Raw genomic sequence first — 27753 nt, forward strand, 5'->3', positions numbered from 1 at the left:
CAGCCCCTCGCCGTCCCATCACAGCACTGCGTCCTCTGCTCCCCCGGCGGTGGACGGGGGCCCGTGAGTGGCCAGGATGCTGACGGCTTGCGTGGGAGCACGTGTGCAGCAGCCGCCGGCCCGGCACCCTGGCATGAAGCCGCTGTACCAGAGAGGGCCCCGCGGCTGCGGGCGGGACCCGTGACGGGGCTGGCAGAGAGGGGCAGCTCCCTCAGGAAGTGCGAGGGGGCAGACGTGCCCTCCACCCCATTGCTCTTCCCCGCCCCCTGCAGGCTGACACGCTCACGCCTGACACACAAGCAGCCTGACATCGCCCGGCAGTCTGCCTGCCGCACTCACAGCCCGACAAACACACAGTTCAACACACACAGCCGGACTCAGTCTGACGAACTCGGACACAGTCTGATTACGCATAGCCTGATGCACAGTCCCACACAACAGGTGACACAGCCTGTCATTAACAGCCTGACACAGTTGGACACACAGTTAACACCCTCATAGTCTGACACACAGCCGGACACACTCAGTCTGACACACACCCAACCTGCCACACACAGCCTGGCACAAATACAATGTGACACACACAGCCTGACACACTCATGTCTGACACACTCACAGTCTGACAAACTTACAACCTGACACACACAGCCTGCCGCACACACAACCTGACACACACAGCCTGATACACAAGCTTGACACACACAGCCTGCTGCACACACAACCTGACACACACGGTCTGGTGTGCAAGCCTGACAGGCTCACCGCCTGACACAGCTACAGCCGGATAGCTTGATGCGGCCTAACACGCTCACAGTCAGACACAGGCTGAGGACACTGACAGGAACCGCCTGGGCCCGGGTGCTTCTGGCAGGCGCACAGATGGCCGGGGCCCTGCTGGCCGGCCGGGATAAGCGGCCCGTGTGTGAGCCGTCCCCGGTGGCCCGTGTGTGAGCCTGTCCCCGGCGGCCCGTGTGTGAGCCTGTCCCCGGCGGCCCGTGTGTGAGCCTGTCCCCGGCGGCCCGTGTGTGAGCCTGTCCCCGGCGGCCCGTGTGTGAGCCTGTCCCCGGCGGCCCGTGTGTGAGCCTGTCCCCGGCGGCCCGTGTGTGAGTCTGTCCCCGGCGGCCCGTGTGTGAGTCTGTCCCCGGCGGCCCGTGTGTGAGTCTGTCCCCGGCGGCCCGTGTGTGAGCCTGTCCCCGGCGGCCCGTGTGTGAGCCGTCCCCGGCGGCCTGTGTGTGAGCCGTCTCCTCTCTCCTCTCGTCTCGCCGTTCCCTGTTCCCAGAGCGTCCGGCAGGGCAGGACGCGGCTAGGGCGGACGGCGGGGGAGGATGAGGCGTGCGGGCGTGGGCGGGAGGCTGCCCACAGAGCAGGGCACGGCCCGGAGGACACGGGGCAGCTGCCACCAGGACCCACTGCGGGGCACTGCGCTGCCGAGTGACCCACGGCCACACTCTGGAGAGTCCAGCGGTTCCCCCTGCAGGCCGGGCCCCCTCCCAGGGAGGCGCCGGCCCCCTCCGTCCATCGGGAGACGGCCTTCCCTCCACACGCTTCTCACGCACCCTGTGCTCCTCACCTCCTCCACCCTCTGGCCCGTCTCCCACCCGTCACCCAGAGCACGTCTGCACCCAGGGGCCGCATCAGCCCAGCCGCCACCCCGGCCCGCACCACGTCACCAGCACCCTCCACCCACCTGAGCTCCCCTCTGCTCGGCTGTTTCTTCACCCCGGGGGGGCCAGCACCACGTCACCAGCACCCTCCACCCACCTGAGCTCCCCTCTGCTCCTCTGTCCCTGTTCTTCCCGCGGAGTCGAGTTTCAGGCAGGGGCAAGCTCAGCGGCCGGGGGCCAAGCCCTGCACACAGGGCTGTGAGCTCCCTGCCACCAAACACAGCCAGGGGTATCCCAGTGCCCCCAAAGCAGCCCCCACCCCACCCCGGGGTGGCGCTTGGGCCCCTCACCCCCAGAAGTTCCTGACGATGAGGTGTCCAGACAAGGTGGTTGCGGAGACGAGGCGTGGCCAGAGCCAGGAGCCTCAGTGGCCTGGCGGTCCCCGGTCCCCGGGGGACAGCACGCCCCGCCTGCTCCCCCAGGACCTGAGGATTCCTCAGGCCCGGGGGCGGGGCTCCTGCGGGGGCGGGGCCTCATTGGGGCGGGGATTCCATGGAGGCGGGGCTTCCGTGGGGCGGGGTTTCGGAGCTCTGTGGGGCGGGGCTTCTGCGGGGGCGGGGCCTCCGTGGGGCGGGGCTTTACCTCGCAGCTCCTCCCCCCAGTTCCACTTCACGGACTTTGACCAGGCCGGGGTTCGCCCCGCACGCCCTCCCCTCCCCTCCCCTCCCCTCCCCTCCCGCCGCCTTTAGGCAAACAGCTATCTACAGGGATCAAGACAAGCACCGGGCACCCGTGTCCCCCGGGCCCACAGCGCGGCCCAGCGGAACCCGGAAACGGGGACAGGACGGGCAGAAGCGCGGCTGCGGGAGGGAGGACGGCGGGAAGGGGCTTCTCGGCCGACCCCCGGGCCCTGGAGCGGTCCGAGCACACCCCAGCTCAGCAGCCGCGGTCTCCCGTCTCCCGGCAACGGCCAGCGCCAATTAGCGGGGAGCGGCCGAGGGTGTTTACCAATTAGCTGCTTTGTGATGCAAATGCCCCGCGAAGGGGCTGCAGCCCCCAGAAACCGCTAATTGCCTTTTGGAGCCGGCAACAAGGTGAAAGTAATCAGGCCACAAAGGCGCTTCCCACCCACCGCGCGGCACCTGCTCCAGCCCAGGCTGCGCCCTCCCGAGGGTCTCCTCCGGCCCCCGGGGAGAGTGCGCCCAGGGGTCCCGCCCCGCGCTCCCCGCCCCGCAGGGCGCTGCCCCCGTGGGTGTCCCAGGGGGCGGGGCAGGGCAGGGCAGTGGGTGCCTCCCCGATCAGGGGCACGGTCTGCTCAGCCCCGCCCCCCAGGGTCTCCTAGGAACTGGGTCTCTGCCCCCCTGGGCTGCTGGTCCGGCTCAGGGGCACTGGTCTGGGGCGGCCGGGGGCAGCCAGGGCTGCTGGGCCTATGCACAGGAGGCCCAGGGGGCGACCAGGAGAGCGGTCAGTGGTGGGCAGCGGTGCAGTCTGCTGGCCGGGAGCCTCAGAAGCCACGGGTCGGGGCCAATCCTGGGCAGAGGCCAGCTGGGGTGAGGGGCGTCCACAGCCGCACCCGGGCCAGGCACTCTGCAGACACTGGCGCCCAAGGGGCAGTGCCAGCAGCTGCCCCTCCAGCGGGGGTTATCCCAGGGACGCCCGCCAGCTTCCTGTCAGAGTGTCCCAGAAGGAAGCCTCAGCACCAGAGCCCGCGGGCCCCGGGACAGAAAAGGGGCCACAGACAGCCCGATCCCCAGATCCTGATCCCCAGACCCTCATCCTAGCCCGGGTCAGCCCTCGATGCTCACACCTCGGCACTCAGACCCCAGTACTCAGATTTCAATACTCAGACCCCAGTACTTAGATCCAATACTCATACCTCAGTACTCAAACCCCAATACTCATACCTTGGTACTCAGACCCCAATACTCAGACCTCAGTACTCAGACCCCAGTACTCGAACCTCGGTACTCAGACCTTGGTACTCAGACCCTGGCACTCAGGCCCCAGTACTCAGATCCCGAAACTCGGACCTCGATGCTCAGCCCCAGGTACTGCACTCTCCCCAGCCCCGTCACTGTTTCCTTGTGGGCACTCCTGATGAGCCCAGCTGGCACCTGCCCTCTACCTCTGACCCCCGGCCCATCAAGCTGTCACAGCCCTCACGGCCGCAGCACCTACTGTGTGCACAGGTGCCAGCTTCGCCCGGCATCTGTGGCCGGCCACCCGCGTCCTCCCGGCCTGTGTGCTGGGCCCGAGCCCAGGTCTCGCAGCTCTTCAACAGTGTTCTATGTTGGGGGGTGGCACGAGGTGGCAGCGGGAGCCATGTGGGAGCAGGTGCCTCCTTCTGGGGAAGCGGCCCCAGGCCCTTTGCCACCACAGTCCTGACCTGGCCGCCCCATCCAGGAGTGCTGCGACTGCCGTGTGGGAGGGACCTCAGTGTGTCCATGTCTCCCGCGGTAAGGCCCGGGCTGGCTCCCGTGCCCGCTGGCAGGCCGCGCGGCTCTGGGGCGTCTGCTCCTGGCCTCTCCCCGTCCTGGTCAGTGAGGTATTGGTGGTCAGCGAGGCAGAGCTGCTGAGCTGCAGGGCCCGGCCGGCGACTCAGCATGGCCACCCCAGAGAACAGGCGGGGACTCGGCCCGAGCAGGCGCCCCGGGGTCTGTGCCAGCCACGGCACGCCCGGGCCCAGACGGGCTGTGCCCCAGGGGAGAGTGGACAGCGAGTCTGTGGTCAGCAAAGTCCTGTGGCTCCTCCTTGTCCTAGGGAAGACTGACCTGGAGGTGTTCGGGGGTGCGGGGGGTCCGGGGCTGGCTGGTGATGGAGGGGCCACGCCATGAGAGCCCGTGTCCAGCGGAACACACGCCTGGCCCCGGCTTAGCTGGAGCCACATGGCCCCCAGCGAGGCAGAGCTGCCCACACAGGTCACACAACACAGTCACTCTGGCCCCGGCCCTGACACCCGCACCGCCCGCCACCGTGGCCACCGGGCTCCCAGCCTCAGAGCGTGACTTAATGGGGCCGGAGATGCAGGACAGAGGTTGAGGCACCTGCCATGTGCACAGCTGGCCTGGGCTAACCCTGGCACCCTCCACGGGGCCCCAAGCACTGCTGGGAGTGACCCCAAGTTACTGGGAGACCCCGAGCACCTCCCAGAGTGATCCCCGAGCACTGTCAGGAGTGATCCCTGAGCACCACCCGGAGTGATCCCCAAGCACTGTCAGGAGTGATCCATGAGCACTGTCCGGGGAGTGATCCCCAAGCACTGTCAGGAGTGATCCATGAGCACTGTCCGGGGAGTGATCCCTGAGCACTGCCCAGGGAGTGATCCCTGAGTACTGTCAGGAGTGATCCCCAAGCACTGTCAGGAGTGATCCCTGAGACCACCCAGAGTGATCCCTGAACACAGCCCAGAGTGACCGCTGAGCACTGCCACTGAGTACCAGCACATGCATGACACGGACACGTGTGTGCAGACATGTGCACACCCGGACTCCCCGGCTGGGCGAGGCACAGCCCCTGACGCAGGTGTGCGGCTCTGTGGGGGCGATGGGAGCACTGAGGGTGGTCTCGGCCGAGAGCCGGGCCCGGGTGCGGTGGGAGCGACAGCAGGGGCCCGAGGCAGGGCAGGGCAGGCCTGTGCTGGGCGCTGGAGGGGCCGAGGCGAGTGGGCTTGGCTGGTCAGTTCCGGAACAGACGCAGAGCTCAGCCCCGGGTCCGAGCACAGGCGGGTGGGCAAGCAGGGGCACAGGAGCAGAGCGAGGGGCGGGGCAGTGAGGAGGGGCCGTGACCGGGAGGCTCTTCCCAGGGAGGCGGAAGCAGACGGGGTCTGCCGCGGGCAGGAGGCGGCTGAGGTGGCCGTCCAGCCCCCCAAGCTCCCATGCAGGGCAGGAGGAGGGCGGGAAAGGCCAGGAGGCCGCTGCAGCCCCCTGTCAGTGACCGCTGCTTGTCCCTCCCCAGGGACACTCCTGCCCACCACCACAGGGGGCCTGAAAGACCCCCAGCTCCTCAGCCCTCCCTGTCCCCTGCAGTCTTCTGAGCTGAGCCTCACTGGAGGTCAGTGTCCACAGAAGGCGTCGGTGGCCAATAAGACATCAGCAGTCAGTGGTCAGTGAGGTGCTGGCGGTCAGCGGTCAGTGAGGTGTGGGCGGTCAGCGGTCAGTGAGTTGTTGGCGGTCAGCGGTCAGTGAGGTGCTGGCGGTCAGTGGTCAGTGAGGTGTTGGCGGTCAGTGAGGTGCTGGCGGTCAGCGGTCAGTGAGGTGTTGGCGGTCAGCAGTCAGTGAGGTGTTGGCGTTCAGTGGTCAGTGAGGTGAGGTGCTGGCAGTCAGCGGTCAGTGAGGTGCTGGCAGTCAGCGGTCAGTGAGGTGAGGTGCTGGCGGTCAGCGGTCAGTGAGGTGCTGGCGGTCAGCGGTCAGTGAGGTGTTGGCGGTCAGCGGTCAGTGAGGTGCTGGCGGTCAGCGGTCAGTGAGGTGTTGGCGGTCAGCGGTCAGTGAGTTGTTGGCGGTCAGTGAGGTGCTGGCGGTCAGTGGTCAGTGAGGTGTTGGGGGTCAGCGGTCAGTGAGGCACCGGAAGCCAGTGTTCAGCCAGGTTTTGGTGGTAATGATCGGTGTGGCGTTGGTGGTCAGTGATCAGTGAGGTGTCAGTGACCAGCAGTCAGTGAGAATTCGGTGGTTATGAGGTTGGCAGGCAGCAAGGCATTGGTGGTCAGTGTCTGGTATTTGTGGCCAGTGGTCAGTGAGGTACTGGTGGTCAGCGGCCAGTGAACTGTTGGTGGTCAGCTATCAGCAAGGCGTCAGGGGTCAGTGGTTAGCGATGTGTTGGTGGTTTTCAGCCAGTGAGGCCTTGGTGGCCAGTGGTTGGCGAGGCATCGGGCCGGCCATCTGCCATCACGGTGGCCAGGAGAGGACAGCTGGGCAGCTGCCACGGGGCACGGCGAGAGGACGCGGTCTCGGAGGTGCCTGCACGCAGAGCCAAGTGCAGTGGACAGTCTGTCCCGGCTGCTGGACAGTGAGTGACGCGCTGGCCGCCACCCCCAGCGCGGGGGCCACTGTGGTGCGGCCCCCTTGGAGCAGCTGCTGCCGGCCGCCCCACACGGGGCCCACGAGCGACTCGCTGGGGACAGAGTCCACCGCACGCAGCCCGGGCGTGCGCGCGTCCTCCAGCTGCCCCTCCTCCCCCAGGCCCTGCGAGACGGGCCCCGCGCTGCCCAGGGAGTCAGTGCTGCCCCGGCCCTGGCTCCCCAGAACCCAACTCTGACACCAAAGGAACGCTTTCCTGCAGGGTCCGAGCTGGACGGGGAGTCAGGGCAGGGGCCGTCCAGGATGCGGGGTGGCCCCTGGGGGCCCAGCCAGCCCTCTCTGTGCAGCTCGGCCATGTCCACACGACACAGAGTCTGGGGGACGGCTGGGCTCAGTGCCAGGAAGCTGGGGCGCCCCTGCTGTCGCCTGCGTTAGTGACCCCCCTTCTCTGCTGGGCAGAGGACGGAGGACCAGGCACAGCGGGCACCCGTTAGCGTCTCCCGCAAGGCTGTGGCCGCAGAAAGACAACAGAACACTCGGGGGGGGGGGGGGGGCTGGAGCGATAGCACAGCGGGTGGGGCGTTTGCCTCGCACGCGGCCGACCCGGGTTCGATTCCCAGCATCCCATATGGTCCCCTGAGCACCGCCAGGGGTGATACCTGAGTGCAGAGCCAGGAGTAACCCCTGTGCATCACCGGGTGTGACCCAAAGAGCAAAAAAAAAAAAAACATTCAAAGGGTCCTTCCAGGGAGTGGAGCACTCACCCGTGAGAGCACCTTCAAACTATAGCGCCCACAGCCACAGCACCCACAGCCATGGCACCCACAGGCCATGGCACCCACAGCCACGGCACCCACAGCCACGGCACCCACAGCCATGGCACCCACAGGCCATGGCACCCACAGGCCACAGCACCCACAGCCATGGCACCCACAGGCCACGGCACCCACAGCCATGGCACCCACAGGCCATGGCACCCACAGGTCATGGCACCCACAGGCCATCGCACCCACAGGCCACAGCACCCAGTGGTAAGAGCCTTCCGTGGTGCAGCCTGACACATCCATAAAATTGACTTTCCCACAGAGCAGCTCTGGGAAGCTTAGATGAGGGAATGGGAAATACTGACCCGCGCTCCCCGCTGTGATAAACCACAACCGCAGGATGTTCGAACCATCTCTGGATAACAGAGTGACTGACCGGCAGGAAGCAGGGGAGGAATAGTCAAGCGCGTGCATCTGGGAGCACGTGACTGCAGGAGAGCACGGGGCGGGCGGGCGGGCGTTAGCTCTGTCCCGGCCCGGGCCCACGTCCCCTCGTCTGCCAATGTGTCAGGAACCGGCACCAGGAGTGGGACGCCAGCTCTCTCGAGCAGCCGCTGCCACCTCACCGGCAGGAGAAGGGTCACCCGGGTCAGGATGGACGGGGGACGGGCAGGGGCAGAGAGCTCAGACCCCAGCAGATGCCTGGGACCCTGGGGTGGGCAGTGGCAGAGCTCGGACCCCCAGGGCCTCACCGTCCTCTTGGGGTCAGCTCGCCCCTTGCTGGGACCATGACAACTGGCCTGGTGGGCTTGCTACTGGAGCACTGGGCAGAGAGGGGAGCACCAGGAGCAGCAGGGAGGGGCAGGAGCGAAGAGGGAGGGAGCACTCAGAGTGCAGGGGAGGAGGGAGCAGCAGGAGAGAGGAGGGGACTGGGGAGGAGAGGAGGAGGGGGGAGGGAGCAGAGCATGGAGGCAGGAACAGCGGGGTAGGGGTAGGAGGGCAGCAGGGGAGGGAGCAGGGGAGAGGGTGCAGGGGTGGGCGGAGGGGAGCGGGGGAGGGAGCTGGGGAGGGGCTGCAGGGGAGGGATAAGGGGAGCAGGGGAGGGGAGCAGGCGAAGGAGGGGATGAGAAGGGAGCAGAGCATGGAGGCAGGAGCAGTGGGGTAGGAGAACAGCAGGGGAGGGAGCAGGGGAGGGGGTAGGCGGAGAGCAGCAGGGGAGGGAGCAGGGGAGGTGGCAGGGCAGGGGGGAGGGAGCAGAGGAGGTGGCAGGGCAGGGGGGAGGGGAGCAGCGGCCCCTGGCCCCTGGGTGTGGCTGACTACAGAGGTGGGGCCGTCCTGTGCCGGGGAGGTTCTGGCTGGGGAAATCACGTGTTTGGTGACCGAGTGAGTGACATCCAAGTGTGTGGCCTCAGGTTTCCAGGGAAGGGCCTGCGGGCAGTGGGGTCAGCACGGTGGCAGCAGACGGCCCAGCTCTGGGCTCACCAGTCTCCTGTGCCCACGCGTGACCCTTCCTGCCTCTGTCGCGGGCGCCCTAAGGGCCCCTGGGCCGGCCCGTGGCCTCCCACACAGCCTGCAGATGCCCCCACGGCCGCTCCGCCCCCACAGCCCCTTTGGCCAGGTGTGGCCCCAGGAGCCGCAGCTGCCCGTGCCACTCGCTACTCACAGCCAGCCCCAGAGTGCAGGGTCGAGGGCGACCCTGGGGTCATGTGCACGTGATACACTGTGCGTCTGGTGACATGTGTAGGGGCAACATGCATGAGTGTGTGCGTGGGTGGTGTACACGTATGTGTATGTGACGTGGTGTATGTGGGTAACGTGGTACATGTACGGGGTGATGCGGTGTGGGTGACATAGTCTGGGTAACGTGGTATGGGCACATGTGGGTGTCACAGTGTGTGGGTCACATGTGTGTGATGTGGTATGTATGTGTGGGTGACATGATGTGTGTGATGTGTGTATGCGTGTGGTGAGGTGGTGGGTGACACGGTGTGTGTGAATAGTGCACGTGTGGTGACATAGTGTGCGTGTGTGACATGGTGTGTGTGTGATGTGTGTATGTGGTGTGGTGAGGCAGCACACGTGTGGGGTGCCATGCTGTGTGTGACATGGCATGTGTGTGATGAGGTGCATGTGTGGGGTGATATTGTGTGTGTGTCTGACATGGTGTGTGTGTGTGATGTGGTGCATCTGTGGGGTGACATGGTGTGTGTGTGTGACATGGCGTGTGTGTGATGTGGTGCACGTGTGGGGGGACGTGGTGTGTCTGACATGGCATGTGTGTGTGATGTGGTGCACGTGTGGGGGGACATGGCGTGTGTGACATGGCATGTGTGTGTGATGTGGTGCACATGTGGGGTGACATGCTGTGTGTCTGGCGTGTGTGTGTGATGAGGTGCACGTGTGGGGGGACGTGGCGTGTGTGTCTGACTGGCATGTGTGTGTGATGAGGTGCATGTGTGGGGTGACATGGTGTGTGTGTCTGACATGGCGTGTGTGTGTGATGTGGTGCACGTGTGGGGGGACGTGGCGTGTGTGACATGGTGTGTGTGTGTGATGTGGTGCACGTGTGGGGGGATGTGGCGTGTGTGACATGGTGTGTGTGTGTGTGTGATGTGGTGCACGTGTGGGGGGATGTGGCGTGTGTGACATGTGTCTGCCCGTTGCCCCGTGCAGTGCAGGAGCTGACAAGGCACTGAGGTCGGCCTCCTGCAGCCCCTGGGGAGGGGTCAGCGCCACGCCAGCTGGCCGGAGACGGGAACTCGGGGCCAGACCCTGGTCACACAGCGGCTGTGGCCTCTGGCCCAGCTTCCTGGGCTGTGACTTCCCTTCAGAGACGCCCCCGGCCTGGTTTTGACCTGAAGCAACGTCACTGTCCGCGGTCAGCCCCGCTGAGTGGGCAGGCACCCTCCTCAGAGAGGCGCTGCAGACCACGGGCATGGCCGCGGTGCTGGGACGCCTGCGGGCCACTCCCCAGGGGAGACGGGAAGGACGGACGGAGACCCACCCTCGAGCAGAGCCCGCTCTGCAAGGCCAGTCCCCCCTGGGCCCCGGCGCCTCTCTGACTAGAGGCCCTTGTCGTGAGGCCACGGAGAGGAAGTCGTGACCGGACAGGAGGGACACGGGCCAGCTCAGCCCGAGCCATCCGGCAGGGGCTGTGGTATGGCTCTGCCTGGCTCTCCGCTCCGAACTGACTTCTAAGCGGCCAGACCCTGGGCGGCTCCCAGAGCCTCGTCCACCTCACGTGCCTGTACACCGTCTCCCACTGCAGCTACAAAATGCAGTGGGACCTGCACCCTGCCTCAGAGCTGCAGCCGCGCTCCCAGTTGGCGGGAAGGTGCCAGTGTGGTGCTGCTGGGGCTGACGAAGATGGCAGAGACGGGGACTCGGTGGTCATACGGTGCTGGTGAAGGTGGTGGTGCTGGTGAAGGTGGTAGTGGTGATGGTGGAGATGGTGGTGGTGGTGATGGTAGTGATGGTGGTGATGGTGATGGTGGTGATGAAGATGGTGGTGGAGATGGTGATGGTGGTGGTGATGGTGGTGATGGTGGTAGTGGTGGTGGTGATGGTGGTGGTGATGGTGGTGGTGATGGTGGTGGTGATGGTGGTGGTGATGGAGATGGTGGAGATGGAGATGGTGGTGGTGGTGAGGGCGATGGTGGTGGTGATGGTGGTGATGGTGATGGTGGTGATGAAGATGGTGGTGGAGATGGAGATGGTGGTGATGGTGGTGGTGGAGATGGTGGTAGTGGTGATGGTGGTGGTGGAGATGGTGGAGATGGTGGTAGTGGAGATGGTGGTGGAGATGGTGGTGGTGGAGATGGTGATGGTGAAGGTGGTGGTGATGGAGATGGTGGTAGTGGAGATGGTGGTGGTGGTGATGGTGGTGATGGTGATGGTGGTGGTGATGGTGGTGGAGATGGAGATGGTGGTGGTGGAGATGGTGGAGATGGTGGAGATGGTGGTAGTGGAGATGGTGGTGGAGATGGTGGTGGTGGAGATGGTGATGGTGAAGGTGGTGGTGATGGAGATGGTGGTAGTGGAGATGGTGGTGGTGGTGGTGGTGATGGTGGTGGTGGTGGTGGTGGTGGTGGTGATGGTGGTGATGGTGATGGTGGTGATGGTGGAGATGGTGGAGATGGTGATGGTGGTGGTGGTGATGGTGCTGATGGTGCTGATGAAGATGATGGTGGTGGAGATGGAGATGGTGGTGATGTTGGTGATGGAGATGGTGCTGGAGATGGTGGTGGTGGTGATGCTGGTGATAGTGACAATGTGACGGTGGGGATGGAGAAGGCTGTTGGTCAGAGCGATGACGTGATGGTGGCAGTGGTGAAGGTGATGGTGGTCTGTGGTCTCCGGGGCGGCTACTGTAAGCCCCATAATGTGAGTGGCTGAAGCAACACACAGGGGCCCTCCTGACCACGAGGGTCCCGGAAGCAAGGGCTCAGGTGCAGGCACAGACTCACTGGGGGCGCTCAGAGGCCAGTGCAGTGTCCGCTGACGAGCCCACCTCGCCCGGGGCAGCAGAGCCCACCGTGTCTGCGCAAGGTTTCCCCCCACGGGATCCGCGAAGGCAGAATGCCCGGGGGCCAGGCCTCATCTCACGCTGCTTGTACGTGCCGGGCCCTGTGCCCCACAGGCCACGCCAGGCCTCAGGACTTGCCGGCCTTCGGGGGTCGCGTCCTGTCCTCCGTGAAGTGGGCAGGGGAGTCTGCGGACGCGGCCACTCATCACCTCCACTGCTGAAGCGAGGCCGCGCACCGGTGCCCCGCGGGAGCCAGCTGCAGTGGACACTGCCCTCGGGAACTGCACTGGACACCAGTGTCCACTTCCACGTCCTGCGGCCAGCGGGCACCAGAGGCGGCGTCTCGCTCCTCACGCCCCGTCCAGCAGCACAGAGACTCTCACAGGTGGGGGGCGGCACCCGACGGTGCAAGCACGGGCATGGTGGGACGGGTCCGAGGGACGGCACCGCTGCTCTGCCCCGGGCCTCCTCCACGTCGCGGCACGCAGGCGGCAGAGCCCAGGGCAGTGCTCCGCCCGCTGTCCACTGTGCGCGTGCCCCTGGCACCCGGTCACCAGCTCCTCTCTCCGGAGAGCGCCAGCAGGCAGCTGCCCAGCGCAGTTCCTTGAGGACAGGCCACCAGCACTGCCCTGTCCACGCTGGCTCCTGGGAGCACTCGCTGTGGCCCCCGAGACAGCAGGGCCGAGGGGGCCTGCCCCTCTCTGACGAGCTGCCCGCGGGGCCCCGCTGCTGGTCACCGGCCCGGCCGCGTCTCTCCTGCCTCGCCTCCACTGGGCGGGCGCCTGCTCCTTCCGCACAGAGGCGGGACTGGCCCCAGGTCCCGCACCTGCCCCTGCTTCACCACAGCGAGGGGCCAGCTGGGCCCGAAGGACCTTCCTGTCGGGGCAGCGACTCAGGCACACGCCCTGGAGGGGCCCCGGGGTGCAGCAGCTCCTGCCCCACACGGCGCTCAGGCGCCCCCAGACGCCCCCAGGCACGGTGGGCCCGGAAGGACGTGCTGTGACCTTGCGCGTGCCGGCCCGCGGCCAGCAGGAGGTGGCCGGTGCCGTCGGGGGTCGGGGAGCTCACGTGCTCGGGGGGCGCCTCCCGGTGGAGCCCAGGGCATGGGTGCATCGGGAAGGACCTGGAGCAGGTTCGAGTGCCCGTGCCCGCGTCTGGTCAGCCCCGAGCCCCGCAGGGCACCCCGCCCCGAGGCCCGGGTCCCAGCCGAGGGCGGTGTGGGGACCCCCCGCATTCCTGAGTTCACGCGATTGAGGACGCTCAGCAGCTAGAGCCCCGGCTGGTGTGCCAGGCTGCAGGCCCTACCCCCGTGCCCCCAAGGCAGAGCTCGGCCTGGCAGGCCGCCCTGGTGCCCAGGCCCGTAAGCACCGGGAAACACGCACGCATGCCTCAGGCGGCACCCACCCCTCCCGCTGTGGCCGTGCCCCTGGGTCCCTCCAGCCCCGCGAGGGCTGCGGGCCCCGCCCTGCCCCGCCTGGTGCCGCCGCCGCACCAGCAAGGCCACCCTGAGCCCTGGGGAAGGGCAGCAGCAGGGCTGAGCCCACCCGCGTCCTCGGTGGGCTGAGACCGGGGCGAGAGGGAGAGGAGGCAGAGGACGGCCCTCGCGCGGGAGCCCACAGACACAGGGACCCGGCAAGTCCCGGACCCAGAACCCCCGCCCACAGCCGGCTCTGCACGACAGCCGGGGCCTCTGCCTCCCAGGGCGGCCACAGGACTCGCAGCCCCACCAACCCCCCACGGGTGCAGGACACCGGGCCTTGCCACATCTGCCGGGAGGCGGCTGCACCGAGGCCTTACCTGCCGCCCGGGCCGCGTCTGCCTCGGTCAGGTTGTGGACTCCGGGGCTCACTCTGAAGGTCACCGTGGGCCCCAGCACCCTGCAAGAGACGAGGAAGGGAACTCAGGGCTGCTGAGCCGCAAGCTGCTCCCTGGAAGCTGCACTGCCACAGGGACACGCCACACGGGCCTCCCCGGCCACGTAAGGGACACGCCACACGGGCCTCCCCGGCCACACAAGGGACACACCACACGGGCCTCCCCGGCCACGTAAGGGACACGCCACACGGGCCTCCCCGGCCACGTAAGGGACACGCCACACAGGCCTCCCGCGGCCACGTCCCAGCTCCACGTGTGACTTCTGGGGGCCGCACGTCCCTGTGACGGTGCTGACAGCCCAGCTGCCCCGAGCACACGCCTGTCCCGTGAAAGTCCCCGCCTGTCGCTCAGGACACAGAGCCGGCGCGGGCGGAGAGGCCTGCTGCAGACGCAGCGGCGACTGGCTCCCGGGGGCGCGGGGGCCGAGGGGGAAGCAAGAGCGGGCGTTTGCGCCCTGACGACAGGGACTATCTCCAGTACTCGAGGCCCCGAGCAGGGCCCGGCACTGTGCCAGGCAGGCGCAACCGGCTCCCCGTAGCCCGTGACCCCCCGCGGGCCTGGACACGCCTCCTCTCCTGTCTGAGGAGCTGACGCTCGCTCAGCGGCCAGAGGGGGACTCGCGCAGGGACCCCGCCTCGCAGACGCCCCCGCAGATGCCCCCCCCGCAGACGCCCCCGCAGACGCCCCCCCCACAGACGGACGCCCCCGCAGATGCCCCCCCCCGCAGACGCCCCCGAAGACACCCCCGCAGACGCCCCCGCAGACACCCCCGCAGACGCCCCCCCCACAGACGCCCTGGTAGCACAGGGAGGCGTGAAGGGAGCAGCCCGGGGCCCAGACTCCTCAGGCTGCTCCGGAGGGGCCCCAGGGCCACACAGGCGTGACCCCTGCTGACCTGCTGACCTGAGCTGCAGGCGCCTGGAGCTCCAAGCCGGAGTGACACACCAGCACAGCCCGGCGGCCACTGAGGCCCTGGGGTGGACACTCGGCTGTACCCGACCTGGGGTGACACGGCGGCCCCGAGGGGCAGACACGCCTCTATCCCTGCACCCTCCCCAAGACCACCCACGGTGTGATCCACACGGCCCTGTCCCGCCCCCACCCCTCTGGGGTGTGCGGCCCCTGGGCCTCTCCTGTCACTGGCCTTAGGGAGAGAGGGTGACGGTGGGGCAGCACAGGAGGGTCCCAGGGTGGGCCCCAGAGACTCCAGACCCTGAGAATCCACACCCGGAGGGCGAGTCTGCACCCCGAGGGCGAGTCTGTACCCCGAGGGCGAGTGCACCCCGAGGGCGAGTCTGTACCCCGAGGGCGAGTCCGCACCCTGGGGCGAGTCTGTACCCCGAGGGCGAGTCCGCACCCCGAGGGCGAGTCTGTACCCCGAGGGCGAGTCTGCACCCAGAGGGCGAGTCTGCACCCCGAGGGCGAGTCTGTACCCCGAGGGCGAGTCTGCACCCCGAGGGCGAGTCTGTACCCCGAGGGCGAGTCTGCACCCCGAGGGCGAGTCTGCACCCCGAGGGCGAGTCTGCACCCCGAGGGCGAGTCTGTACCCCGAGGGCGAGTCTGTACCCCGAGGGCGAGTCTGCACCCCGAGGGCGAGTCTGCACCCCGAGGGCGAGTCTGCACCCCCGAGGGCGAGTCTGTACCCCGAGGGCGAGTCTGCACCCCGAGGGCGAGTCTGTACCCCGAGGGCGAGTCTGTACCCCCGAGGGCGAGTCTGTACCCCGAGGGCGAGTCTGCACCCCGAGGGCGAGTCTGTACCCCGAGGGCGAGTCTGCACCCCGAGGGCGAGTCTGTACCCCGAGGGCGAGTCTGCACCCCGAGGGCGAGTCTGCACCCCGAGGGCGAGTCTGTACCCCGAGGGCGAGTCTGCACCCCGAGGGCGAGTCTGCACCCCGAGGGCGAGTCTGTACCCCGAGGGCGAGTCTGCACCCCGAGGGCGAGTCTGTACCCCGAGGGCGAGTCTGCACCCCGAGGGCGAGTCTGCACCCCGAGGGCGAGTCTGTACCCCGAGGGCGAGTCTGCACCCCGAGGGCGAGTCTGTACCCCGAGGGCGAGTCTGCACCCCGAGGGCGAGTCTGTACCCCGAGGGCGAGTCTGCACCCCCGAGGGCGAGTCTGTACCCCGAGGGCGAGTCTGCACCCCGAGGGCGAGTCTGTACCCCGAGGGCGAGTCTGCACCCCGAGGGCGAGTCTGTACCCCGAGGGCGAGTCTGCACCCCGAGGGCGAGTCTGTACCCCGAGGGCGAGTCCGCCCCCCGAGGGCGAGTCTGTACCCCGAGGGCGAGTCTGCACCCCGAGGGCGAGTCTGTACCCCGAGGGCGAGTCTGCACCCCGAGGGCGAGTCTGTACCCCGAGGGCGAGTCCGCCCCCAAGGGCGAGTCTGTACCCCGAGGGCGAGTCTGCACCCCGAGGGCGAGTCTGTACCCCGAGGGCAAGTCTGTACCCCCGAGGGCGAGTCTGTACCCCCGAGGGCGAGTCTGCACCCCGAGGGCGAGTCCGCACCCCGAGGGCGAGTCCGCACCCCGAGGGCGAGTCTGCACCCCGAGGGCGAGTCTGTACCCCGAGGGCGAGTCTGCACCCCGAGGGCGAGTCTGCACCCCGAGGGCGAGTGCACCCCGAGGGCGAGTCTGCACCCCGAGGGCAAGTGCACCCCGAGGGCGAGTCTGCACCCCGAGGGCGAGTCTGTACCCCGAGGGCGAGTCTGTACCCCGAGGGCGAGTCTGCACCCCGAGGGCGAGTCTGCACCCCGAGGGCGAGTGCACCCCGAGGGCGAGTCTGCACCCCGAGGGCGAGTGCACCCCGAGGGCGAGTCTGCACCCCGAGGGCGAGTCTGCACCCCGAGGGCGAGTCTGTACCCCGAGGGCGAGTCTGCACCCCGAGGGCGAGTCTGCACCCCGAGGGCGAGTGCACCCCGAGGGCGAGTCTGCACCCCCGAGGGCGAGTCTGTACCCCGAGGGCGAGTCTGCACCCCGAGGGCGAGTCTGTACCCCGAGGGCGAGTCCGCCCCCAAGGGCGAGTCTGTACCCCGAGGGCGAGTCTGCACCCCGAGGGCGAGTCTGTACCCCGAGGGCGAGTCTGCACCCCGAGGGCGAGTCTGTACCCCGAGGGCGAGTCTGTACCCCGAGGGCAAGTCCGCCCCCAAGGGCGAGTCTGCACCCCCGAGGGCGAGTCTGCACCCCGAGGGCGAGTGCACCCCGAGGGCGAGTCTGTACCCCGAGGGCGAGTCCGCCCCCAAGGGCGAGTCTGTACCCCGAGGGCGAGTCTGCACCCCGAGGGCGAGTCTGTACCCCGAGGGCGAGTCTGCACCCCGAGGGCGAGTCTGTACCCCGAGGGCGAGTCTGCACCCCGAGGGCGAGTCTGCACCCCCGAGGGCGAGTCTGTACCCCCGAGGGCGAGTCTGTACCCCCGAGGGCGAGTCTGCACCCCGAGGGCGAGTCTGGCCCCGAGGGCGAGTCTGCACCCCGAGGGCGAATCTGTACCCCGAGGGCGAGTGCACCCCGAGGGCGAGTCCGAACCCCGAGGGCGAGTCTGTACCCCGAGGGCGAGTCCGCACCCCAAGGGCGAGTCTGTACCCCCGAGGGCGAGTCTGCACCCCGAGGGCGAGTCTGCACCCCGAGGGCGAGTCTGTACCCCCGAGGGCGAGTCTGTACCCCCGAGGGCGAGTCTGCACCCCGAGGGCGAGTCTGTACCCCCGAGGGCGAGTCTGCACCCCGAGGGCGAGTCTGCACCCCGAGGGCGAGTCTGTACCCCCGAGGGCGAGTCTGCACCCCGAGGGCGAGTCTGTACCCCCGAGGGCGAGTCTGTACCCCCGAGGGCGAGTCTGCACCCCGAGGGCGAGTCTGTACCCCGAGGGCGAGTCTGCACCCCGAGGGCGAGTCTGTACCCCCGAGGGCGAGTCTGTACCCCCGAGGGCGAGTCTGCACCCCGAGGGCGAGTCCGCACCCCGAGGGCGAGTCCGCACCCCGAGGGCGAGTCTGTGCCCAGACTGGGAGTCTGGGCCCCGGAGCATGTCCAGACGGGCAGAGCACATGCAGGGCCACCTGAGCACCCGTGGGGACACAACCCCCATGCGCCATGACTGGTCGCTGACTCAGTCATTTGCCCTGAACAGGCCACGGCCTCTGCTCCTGAAGCCCCCCACACCAGGTTACCCAGTGGTCTAGAGTCACTGGGGCCAGCCCAGCCCCGGCCCACAAGTCAGAGACGGGGGGCAGGCGCTGCGCAATACAGCTGGACAGGCAGCAGGCCCCACCCAACAGCTGGACGGGAGGCAGGCCCCGCCCAACACAGCTGGACAGACGGCAGGCCCCCCCAACACAGTTGGACAGGCGGCAGGCCCCACCCAATAGCTGGACAGGAGGCAGGCCCCGCCCGACAGCTGGACGGGAGGCAGGCCCCGCCCAACACAGTTGGACAGGCGGCAGGCCCCGCCCGACAGCTGGACAGACCGCAGGCCCCACCCGACACAGCTGGACGGGGGGCAGGCTCGGCCCCACATCTGCACCCAGCCAGGACTCAGGACCCCCCGGCAGCCCCCAGCCAGCTCGGCCCCTCCCATGGCAGAAGCCGCATCCATCACCCGTGGCCGCCACTGCTCACGCCTACAGCATAATGACATCAGCCGCTAATGCCACCCTAATGGGCCCTAATGATGTAACAGGAATGATGGCGCTGGCTGACAGTGCCACGGCCATTAACAACACATATTAAGCACAGGAGCTTCTCCAGAGAGGACAGGAGGCCCGGGGAGGGCAGCTCTGCCCACCCTGCCCTGGCCGAGGTCTCACCCGGCCATGCACGGTGTCCTCCCCCCAGCATCCCGCAGAGGCCCACGCCCGGACTCCCCGTGGGCCCCCCGCACGGCGACCGAGGGGCAGGCTCGCGGCCTGCAGCCCTGCGGCCCCAGGAGTCACACGGAGGCTGCAGAAGGCCACGACGCCCCGCCAAGAGCAGGGCCTGCCGCCCCGCTCCCCACCCCGGCTGCCTCATGCCTTCCTCCCCGGGGTGCCCTGGATGCCCGAGGTTGGACGCCAGTGCCCACAGGGCCCCCGGTGCTGCCCCCCTCCTTCCCCATCATGTAAGCCCCCGCATGCCACCCGTACAGATGCCACGCAGACGTGCTGCCACTGGACAGCCCCTCCCCCCGTGCCCGACCCACAGGGCATGCCGGGAGCCTCACCACGTCCCTGGGTGTCACCTACCACGCCACATACCAACGCCCATCCTGCAGGCTTCTCACTGCCCCACCGACCCCTCCCCGGTCCTGCTCTTCTTGCTCAGCTACTTCCCAACACACAGCGGCTGCTCGCAGGCACACGCCCCTCCCCTGCGTGCTGGGAGATAGGCAGGTAGCTCAGGAGTGCCTCAGGAGTGTTTCAGCAGTGCACCTCAGGTGTGTCCCAGGCGTGTGTCCCAGGTGTGTCCCAGGTGTGCCCCGTATGTGTCCCAGGAGTGCTTCAGGTGTGCCCCAGGTGTGCCTCAGGTGTGTCCCAGGTGTGCTTCAGGTGTGTCCCAGGTGTCTCAGGTGTGTCCCAGGTGTGCCTCAGGTGTGCCCCAAGTGTGTGTCCAGGTGTGTCCCAGGCATGTCCAGGTGTGGCCCAGGTGTGTGCCCAGATGTGTCTCATGTGTGACCCAGGTTTGTGCCCAGGTGTGTCCCAGGCATACCCCAGGTGTGTTCCAGGTGTGCCTCAGGTGTATCCCAGGTGTGCCTCAGGTGTGCCCTGATGTGTGCCCAGGGTGTCCGTGTGGACCCAGATGTGGCTTAAGTATGTACCCCAGGTGTGTGCGCACATGTGTGCCCAGGTGTGGCCTGGGTGTGGTTCAAGTTATGGACCCCAGGTATGTCCCAAGTGTGTCCCAGGTGTGCCCAGGTGTGGCCCAGGGTTCCCAGTGTATGCCCTGGGCTCAGCCTTCTGTAGGTGCCTCTGGACGGGTCACCACGGCCCCACCTGTCACCAACACCGAGTGCTCAGGAGCCTACGGCAGGTCCACCCCCGTTTCCCTCCGCCCCTGTGTCCCCTCCACCCCTCCACCCTGAGTGTGCCCCGCCCCCCGCCCCCGGGTGGCCGGCAGGGCCCGCACCCATGCTGCTCCCTCTGGCCCGGCACGCAAGTCCCCGCACACGAGCCCCCGTGCCGGCCTCACCGGAGAGGACGCGCCACAGCACTCGGGGCCTGGCCCAGTGGCTCCTCCCGGGCCACGGTGCCCGTGGGGGGGGCAGCAACACAGGCCCAGACCCCCCCCAGCCTCGTGGTGACGGCATGCAGGGCTGGTCGCGGCCTTTCGGGCAGGTCCTTCCAAAGGAACCGGGGCCAGCCGTGTTGTGACCCCGGCACCCTGGACTCGTCTCCCCACGGCAGCGGCTCCGACACAGACAGGCCCCTGGGCCTGCACTCACCGGACATCCCAGAAGACGCCGGCGGGCAGGTCCAGGAGGTGCGCCAGCTCCCCCAACAGCTCCGCGCCCTGCGCCAGGCTCAGGGGGCTGTGGAGAGAGCAGAGGGGGGGCGTGGTGGGGCTCGGGCGCGGCTGGCGGGCCCCAGGGAGCGTACACTGCGGGCTCCTGCGGCCTGGAGGGGAGAGGGGAGCAGGGCGGGAGGAGAGAGGGGAGCAGGGGGGGAGGACGGGGAGCAGGGCGGGAGGATGGGGAGCAGGGCGGGAGGACAGGGAGCAGGGTGGGGAGGATGGGGAGCAGGAGGGAGGACGGGGAGCAGGAGGGAGGACGGGGAGCAGGGCGGGGAGCAGGGGCAAAGGCACCACTGAGGAGCCACACGGGGCTCCACATGCTGCCTCAGGTGGCGGAGGCCGGAGGGCCGGCCGGCCACATGGCGCCCACAGTGATGGTCTGTAGCTGTGTCCACCCCAGGCTGGCCAAGCCATGCTGGACCCACCCTCCGCGGTGCGGCTGGCGTCCCCGTGGGCTGCTGTCGGGTACGGCCAGACCCCTGTGCCCACAGCGGGGCACAGTGTGTCCCCGTGATGCCGCGGGCTCCAGCTGCCATCCAGAGCGGGGGGCGGGCGGCGGGTCTTGGAGCCTCGCGGTATGGGCGGGCTGGGGACGGGCCCGGTGGGGACAGGCACCGCCGAGGAGGGCCGCGGGAGGCCACGGGCTGGGTGGACGTGCCGGAGCCGCAGGTCGGGCCCTCTGTGCGGGGAGCAGCCAGCCCCTCGGCCCCGACAGGCCGGGCTCCCCGGGCCCTGCTCCCACCCACCTCAGTCAGACACTGGGGGGCCCCTGGGAGGCCGGGCGGGGGCTGGGCAGGAGAGGGCGAGCCCCTGAGCCTGACACTGCCGGGCCCCGAGCCAGCTCTGCGGGAGCCGGACTCCGTGTCCAAGCAGCCTCAGAGCCGGGGCCGAGGCCACGCGTGCCCAGGCTGCCGCCCCACCTGTGTCTGAGTCGGGCGGGGGGTCCTCCTGCCAGGGCACTGGGGCCTCTGCAAGGCAGCCACGGCCACGGCCACAGAACACGGAGCAACAGATCTGTCAGGAACAGCGAGCACAGATGGACGAGCACCACAGGGCCGGCCGGTGGGTGCAGCCGTTCTGGGCGGGCGCCCGGAGGCTGAGTGGCAGCACAGAACAGCCGTGGCTCAGCAGACGGCACGGAGCTGCCCCGGGGTCCACGGGAACCCCGGTAGCCAGGAGCCCCAGGGAGGCCACGGAACAGTCCCGGGGCCCGGTGAGGCCCACGAGAGCCGAGTCTGACAGGCCCAGGGGCGTCCTGAGACGAGCGGGTCCACGCAACAGCCCCGTGGGCCGCAGGGAACCCTGTCCTGCCGCTGCCCGCTGCCGTGCGCGGTGTCTCCTCAGGACCGACACGCCCCGCTGGGGTCCAGTGGGTGGACACAAGCCCACGACCCGTCCCCCCACTCGCAGCTGCCGGCCAGGGTGGGCGAGGGGCCGGCTGCTGTCCCGGGGGGCCTGGGGCGGCCCAACGACACGGGAAGGGCGAGGGCACCCAGGGCCCAGTCGGCGCAGCCACAGCCCTCAGCGAGCAGGGCCGGGTCCCAGCCTCCACCCATGCCCAACTGAGCACACGCCACACACACACACACACACACACACACACACACACTCATGTCCCATTCTGCACACACGTGCATTCCATACCGTGCACATGTGCTTCACCCCGCACACGTGTGCCTCTACCCCACAAACACATCTGCCCCACACTCCAACATACACGTGCCCTTGTCCTGCACACGTATCCCACCCTTCACACATGCCTGCTCCATCCCCACCCCCAAACACATGTGTTCTACCACACACATGCATGTCCCACCCCTACCCCAAACACACATGTTCCATCACACAAATACGTGCCCACCCTGTGAGTACACATATACATGTGGACCACCAGCATACATGTGCCCCACCTCCAAAACACAGGTGTGCCACCCATACACACGTGTGCCCCCCCGTGCATACACATGTCTCATCCCACATATGTGCCCACGCCACACACATGCGTGCCCCTGCCCCGCGAACATATCTGCCCACACTACAATACATATGTGCCCCTGCCCTGCACACATGTGCTGAAGTTCACACATATGTGTGCTCCTGCACCTCCCCCCCACCCAACACATGTGCCCTGGTCTCACACATACATGCATTATACACTGCACACAGATGCCCCTGCTCTGAGCACACATGCCCCGTCCTGCACAGGCACGCCCCACCCCCACCCACGTGTCCCAGCCCCTACACACGCCCCATTCGTATACACGAACCCCAACATACACACGAATGCCCCAGTCTCACACACGTCTGCCCAGCCTTGCACACGTGTGCCCCAGCCCGGCACACTCATGCCTCAGGCCCACACATGTTCCCACCACACGGCTGGTGCACGACCCGCCCTGCTGCGTCAGGCCTCCTGCGGCCCCAGGGCCACCCCACAGAGCCGCACCAGCCCTGGCCCAGATGAGCCGCCTCCAGGCGTGGCCGGTGAGTGCCACGGCGACCCAGGTCCCAGCACGGGCCAGGCGTGCGCGGGGCGAGAGGCAGTGGGCACATGCACCCTCGCAGAGCGTGGCCCCAGGGCCCGAGAGAACAGCACACCGGCGGGGGGAGGGGGGAAGGGGGGAGGGGAGAGGGGGGAGGGGAGAAGGGGGAGGGGAGGGGGAGGGAGGGGAGGGGGAGGGAACGGTGGGAGAGGGGAGAAGGGGAGGGGAGAAGGGGGAGGGGAGAGGAGAAAGGGGGAGGGGGAGGGGGGAGGGAAGGGTGGGAGAGGGGAGGGGGAGGGGAGAGGGGGGAGGGGAGAGGGGAGGGGAGAGGAGAGAGGGGAGGGAAGGGCCGGGGAGGGGAGAGGGGGAGGGGAGGGAAGGGCCGGGGAGGGGAGAGGGGAGGGGAGGGGGGGAGGGGAGGAGGAGGGGGGAGGGGGGGAGAAGGGGGAGGGCAGGGGAGGGGAGGGGCCCACTCACTCTCTGTCCGTCACCACGTAGCCGGGCTCTGAAGGGGACTTGACCTCCAGCCGCAGGTCGGGGTCGGTGTGCCCTTGGGCCCCCGGGCTCTGGCCGTCCTGCCCGCCTGCGGGCTCCCCGCGCTGGCCGGGCCCCAGTGCTCGGAAGTAGGTCTGGCTCCTCACGTTCTCCAGCCCCGCACGCTCCTCCTCCGAGGACAGGGCAGCGTCGGGCGCCTCGGACTTCCTCACCGCTGTCCTGGGGGGCCCGAGGGCAGCCAGGGAGCTGCGCGGGGCGTCCACCTGGGAGGGGGGAGGCGCGAGGGAGACCCTGGGCCAGAAGAGCCCCGCCCCGCCCCCCCCCGCCCCTACCCCCGCCCCTGCCCCCGCCCCCGCCCCGCCCCTGCACGTGTGCCTGCACTTACTCCGTGTCTGTGCCTGTGTCCTGACCGGCACCTGCACCTTTGACCCTGGCCCGCATCTCTGCCTCCCCCCGTCTGTGCTTCCCTGAGCTCTGTCCTGCGTGGGTGGTCCGAGGGGGGCTGAGAACAGACGTGCACGCTCTAACACACACGCCTCCCCCTCAGGTCGGGCGGGCGAGGGCCCCCTACGCCTGTCCTGGGAAACACGCCCACCCGTGACCCTGAGCCTGCAGGCGTCGTGTGGACCGGCCGCGGGGGTCACCTTACCTCCAGGGTAGCCTCGGCGCCCCCGTCTGGCCCGCTGTGACCTGCAGGAGACAGAGCCTCGTCAGGACTTGGGGGGGGAGGGGGGAGGGCCGCGGGAAGGCTGGACGCACCAGTGCCACGGGAGGCCCCGGGGACACAGCTCAGGGCACCGGGAGCCCGTGGGGGGTCAGCGACACGGGGCCAGGGGTCAGCGTCCCACACGCCTCCCAGCAGCCAGCTGCCCAGTGGCTCCACAGGATACGTGCCGTGTCAGGCAGCCCCTTCCCTGTCAGGCAGCCCCAGCAGACAGCTGCGTGCCCTCGGAGCCCGTGCCGTGAGGCACACACCCTGCCATGCACAGCAGCGGGCGCCTGCTGAGCGCCCAGGGAGGGGCTCAGGGCACGTGGCGGCCTCCTCCCGGGAGGGGCTGCTGTGTGTGCGTGTGAGCATGTCTCTGAAGGCATGTGTGCACGGGTCAGCCTGTGTGTACACACGTGCATGCACATGCAGGGATCCACCTTGAGCATGCATGCGTGCACGGGTCTGCCTCTGTGTGTGCATACATGTGCACAGATCTGCTTCCCTGTGTATACAGGTGTGCATGGGTCTGCCTCTGCATGTAAGCATGAACATACACATGAGGACGTGTAGGTTTGTAGGTGTGTGCATTGTGCACACACGTACATGTGTGTGCACATATATGTATGGTCTGCCTCTGCATGTGTGCATGCACATACACGTGTGCATGAGCATGTGTGGTTTTGTAGGTGTCTTTGCAAACACATATATATGAGCATATGTGAGGGGCAGTGAGGGCTTTCATGTTTGCATGCATGTACATGTGTGTATGTATATACACAGGTCTGCCTCTGCATGTATGTATGCATGCACATAAGCATGTGTGCATGACTCTGTGTACACCTGTGTGTATGTGCAGAACCTTGCAAGGCATGCATGCATGTGAGCATGTATTACATGTTTCTGTACGCACATGTATCTGTATACAACTATGCACATGTGTCTCTTTGTGTCTGTGTGCACATGTGTGCCCACATATGTACATGCATGTGACTATGTCCACAAGTTCTGAATACGCAGTATTTATGCGCAACGTATACATGCATGTACACAAATGCATGCATGTGTAAGTCTGTGCACATATGATATATTCAAGTGTGCATGTGAATTTGTGCACCCGTGTACATCTCTGTGTACCCATGTGTGCATGCATTATGTACCATACTTGTGTGTGCTGGTTTTCAGAGGCATGTGTACGCATGCACATAAGTACACACGTGTTTGATGTGTGCACTGGGGCATGGGCTGCCTGCCCTCGAGTGGGGATCTGGGCTCTGCAGACTCAGCCCTCTGGCGTCTGAGTGGTGCTCCCCGCACAGCCAGAGGCCTTCGCACACCTGCAGCTTCTCTCTTGGAGTCGCACGCTGGACAGGCCCCTCAAGAGAACCCAGGCCTTCCTCATGGCCACTCGGGGCCCAGCTGTGAGAAAGCAACTAGGGGCACAATTCAAACAGGAGAGCCCTGCGTGCAAATGCCCCGTGGCATGCAGGTCCCCCGACGGTGGCTGCCCACGGGCTCACCTGGCCGGCTGTGGGCCCCGTGCAGAGCTGCCGAGCCGTCCCCCTGCTCCCCAGGCTGTCCCCCGGCGGTCCCCTCGAGCCCAGTCTGCTCTGGGCCCGAAAGCATGAGGACCATCTCGTCGAGGCGCACGGGGTCCCAGGTCCCGCCATCGGCCCGGGGCTTCACTGGGTCCTTCAGGAGCTCTCGGATCCGGGCATCTGCGGGATGGCGGGAGAGCACAGGTGAGCGGGTGATCCCCACCCTCGCAGAGCGCGAGCAAGGGCACTCGGACGGAGAGAGCCCGGAGGAGGGCAGGGGCCTCTCAGCCGAGGCTCTGCGACGCCCACTCCGGCCCCGCCGGGCAGTGCCACGGCCCAGCCCCACTGGACGGCGCGTGGCCCTGGGGCAGGCCCGGGCCTCTCCTCTCCGCTTGTTCCCACACCAAGAGGGCTTGAGGCACCCAGAGGTGCTCGTCCTTCTCGTCTCTGTCAGCGGCCCACTAGCCGGCTTCGGACGCCTCATTCCCCGGGGGAAGCCGGGCGGAAGGGACAGTATGAAGCTGGACTCTGGGGCGGTCAGAGCAGCCCTGGGCTCCTCTCAGCCACCTCCAGCCTCCAGCCACTGAGCCACCCGTCACCTGCCGGCCATCAGGAGTGGGATCGGAGGCTACGGAAATGAGGCGGGGGCCGATGGGCGTCCCCGGGCTGGTGATTTCCACACAGTGAGCTCCATGGCTCCACTGGCCAGTGGGGCGTCCTGGGTGACAAGCTGGGCATCGGGGTGCAGAGGCGAGTCCCAGTCCTGTCACTCATGGTGAGCTCTCCACAGACTCCAACTCGCCCGCGGACAGGCCACAGCTCTGACCATGGCGGGGACGTCCCCACAGCAAGAGCCGTACGACGAGACAGTGTGGCCACCAGGGCTGCTGCATGGAGGAACCCTGTGTCCAGGGAATCTGAGCTGACCCAGAGGAGGACGCAGGGACAGTCGGAGGGATGCAGGGACAGTCGGGGGGACGCAGGGACAGTCGGAGGGACACAGGGACAGTCGGGGGGACACAGGGACAGTCAGGGGGGACACAGGCACAGTCAGGGGGACGCAGGGACAGTCGGAGGGACACAGGGACAGTCGGAGGGACGCAGGGACAGTCAGGGGGACACAGGCACAGTCGGGGGGACACAGGGACAGTCGGAGGGACACAGGGACAGTCGGAGGGATGCAGGGACAGTCAGGGGGGACACAGGGACAGTCGGGGGGGACACAGGGACAGTCGGAGGGGACTCAGGGACAGTCGGGGGGACGCAGGGACAGTCGGAGGGACGCAGGGACAGTCGGGGGATGCAGGGACAGTCAGAGGGATGCAGGGACAGTCAGAGGGACGCAGGGACAGTCGGAGGGACACAGGGACAGTCGGAGGGAACACAGGGACAGTCAGAGGGACGCAGGGACAGTCGGAGGGATGCAGGGACAGTCGGGGGGACACAGGGACAGCCGGGAGGGACGCAGGGACAGTCGGGGGGACACAGGGACAGTTGGAGGGATGCAGGGACAGGCAGGGGGACGCAAGGACAGTCGGGGGGATGCAGGGACAGTCGGGGGGATGCAGGGATAGTCAGGGGGGACACAGGGACAGTCGGGGGGGACACAGGCACAGTCGGGGGGACACAGGGACAGTCGGAGGGATGCAGGGACAGTGGGGGGACGCAGGGACAGTCGGAGGGATGCAGGGACAGTGGGGGACGCAGGGACAGTTGGAGGGACGCAGGGACAGTCGGGGGGACGCAGGGACAGTCGGAGGGACACAGGGACAGTCGGAGGGATGCAGGGACAGTCAGGGGGGACACAAGCACAGTCGGGGGGACAGAGGGACAGTCGGAGGGACACAGGGACAGTCAGGGGGGACACAGGCACAGTCGGGGGGGACGCAGGGACAGTCGGAGGGATGCAGGGACAGTCAGGGGGGACACAAGCACAGTCGGGGGGACAGAGGGACAGTCGGAGGGACACAGGGACAGTCGGAGGGATGCAGGGACAGTCAGGGGGGACACAGGGACAGTCGGGGGGACACAGGGACAGTCGGAGGGACACAGGGACAGTCGGAGGGACACAGGGACAGTCGGGGGGGACACAGGGACAGTCGGAGGGGACTCAGGGACAGTCGGGGAGACGCAGGGACAGTCAGAGGGACGCAGGGACAGTCGGGGGGGATGCAGGGACAGTCGGGGGGACGCAGGGACAGTCGGAGGGATGCAGAGACAGTTGGAGGGACACAGGGACAATCGGAGGGGACACAGGGACAGTCAGAGGGATGCAGGGACAGTCAGA

General features: G+C 67.6%; 1 protein-coding gene across 1 annotated transcript in view; it reads right to left on the reverse strand.

The window, feature by feature from the left end:
- PTPRN2 (protein tyrosine phosphatase receptor type N2) overlaps positions 1–27753 on the reverse strand; it is a 205173-nt gene that overhangs the window by 92314 nt on the left and 85106 nt on the right. The window contains exons 7-11 of the mRNA XM_055133868.1: positions 25449–25646; positions 23872–23912; positions 23205–23485; positions 20177–20263; positions 13703–13782 (exon numbers count right to left, since the gene is read on the reverse strand). Of these exons, the coding sequence (XP_054989843.1) occupies positions 13703–13782; positions 20177–20263; positions 23205–23485; positions 23872–23912; positions 25449–25646 (687 nt within the window). The remainder of the gene's footprint in view (positions 1–13702; positions 13783–20176; positions 20264–23204; positions 23486–23871; positions 23913–25448; positions 25647–27753) is intronic.

Source organism: Sorex araneus, chromosome 1, assembly GCF_027595985.1.
Source record: "Sorex araneus isolate mSorAra2 chromosome 1, mSorAra2.pri, whole genome shotgun sequence".
NCBI lineage: Eukaryota > Metazoa > Chordata > Mammalia > Eulipotyphla > Soricidae > Sorex > Sorex araneus.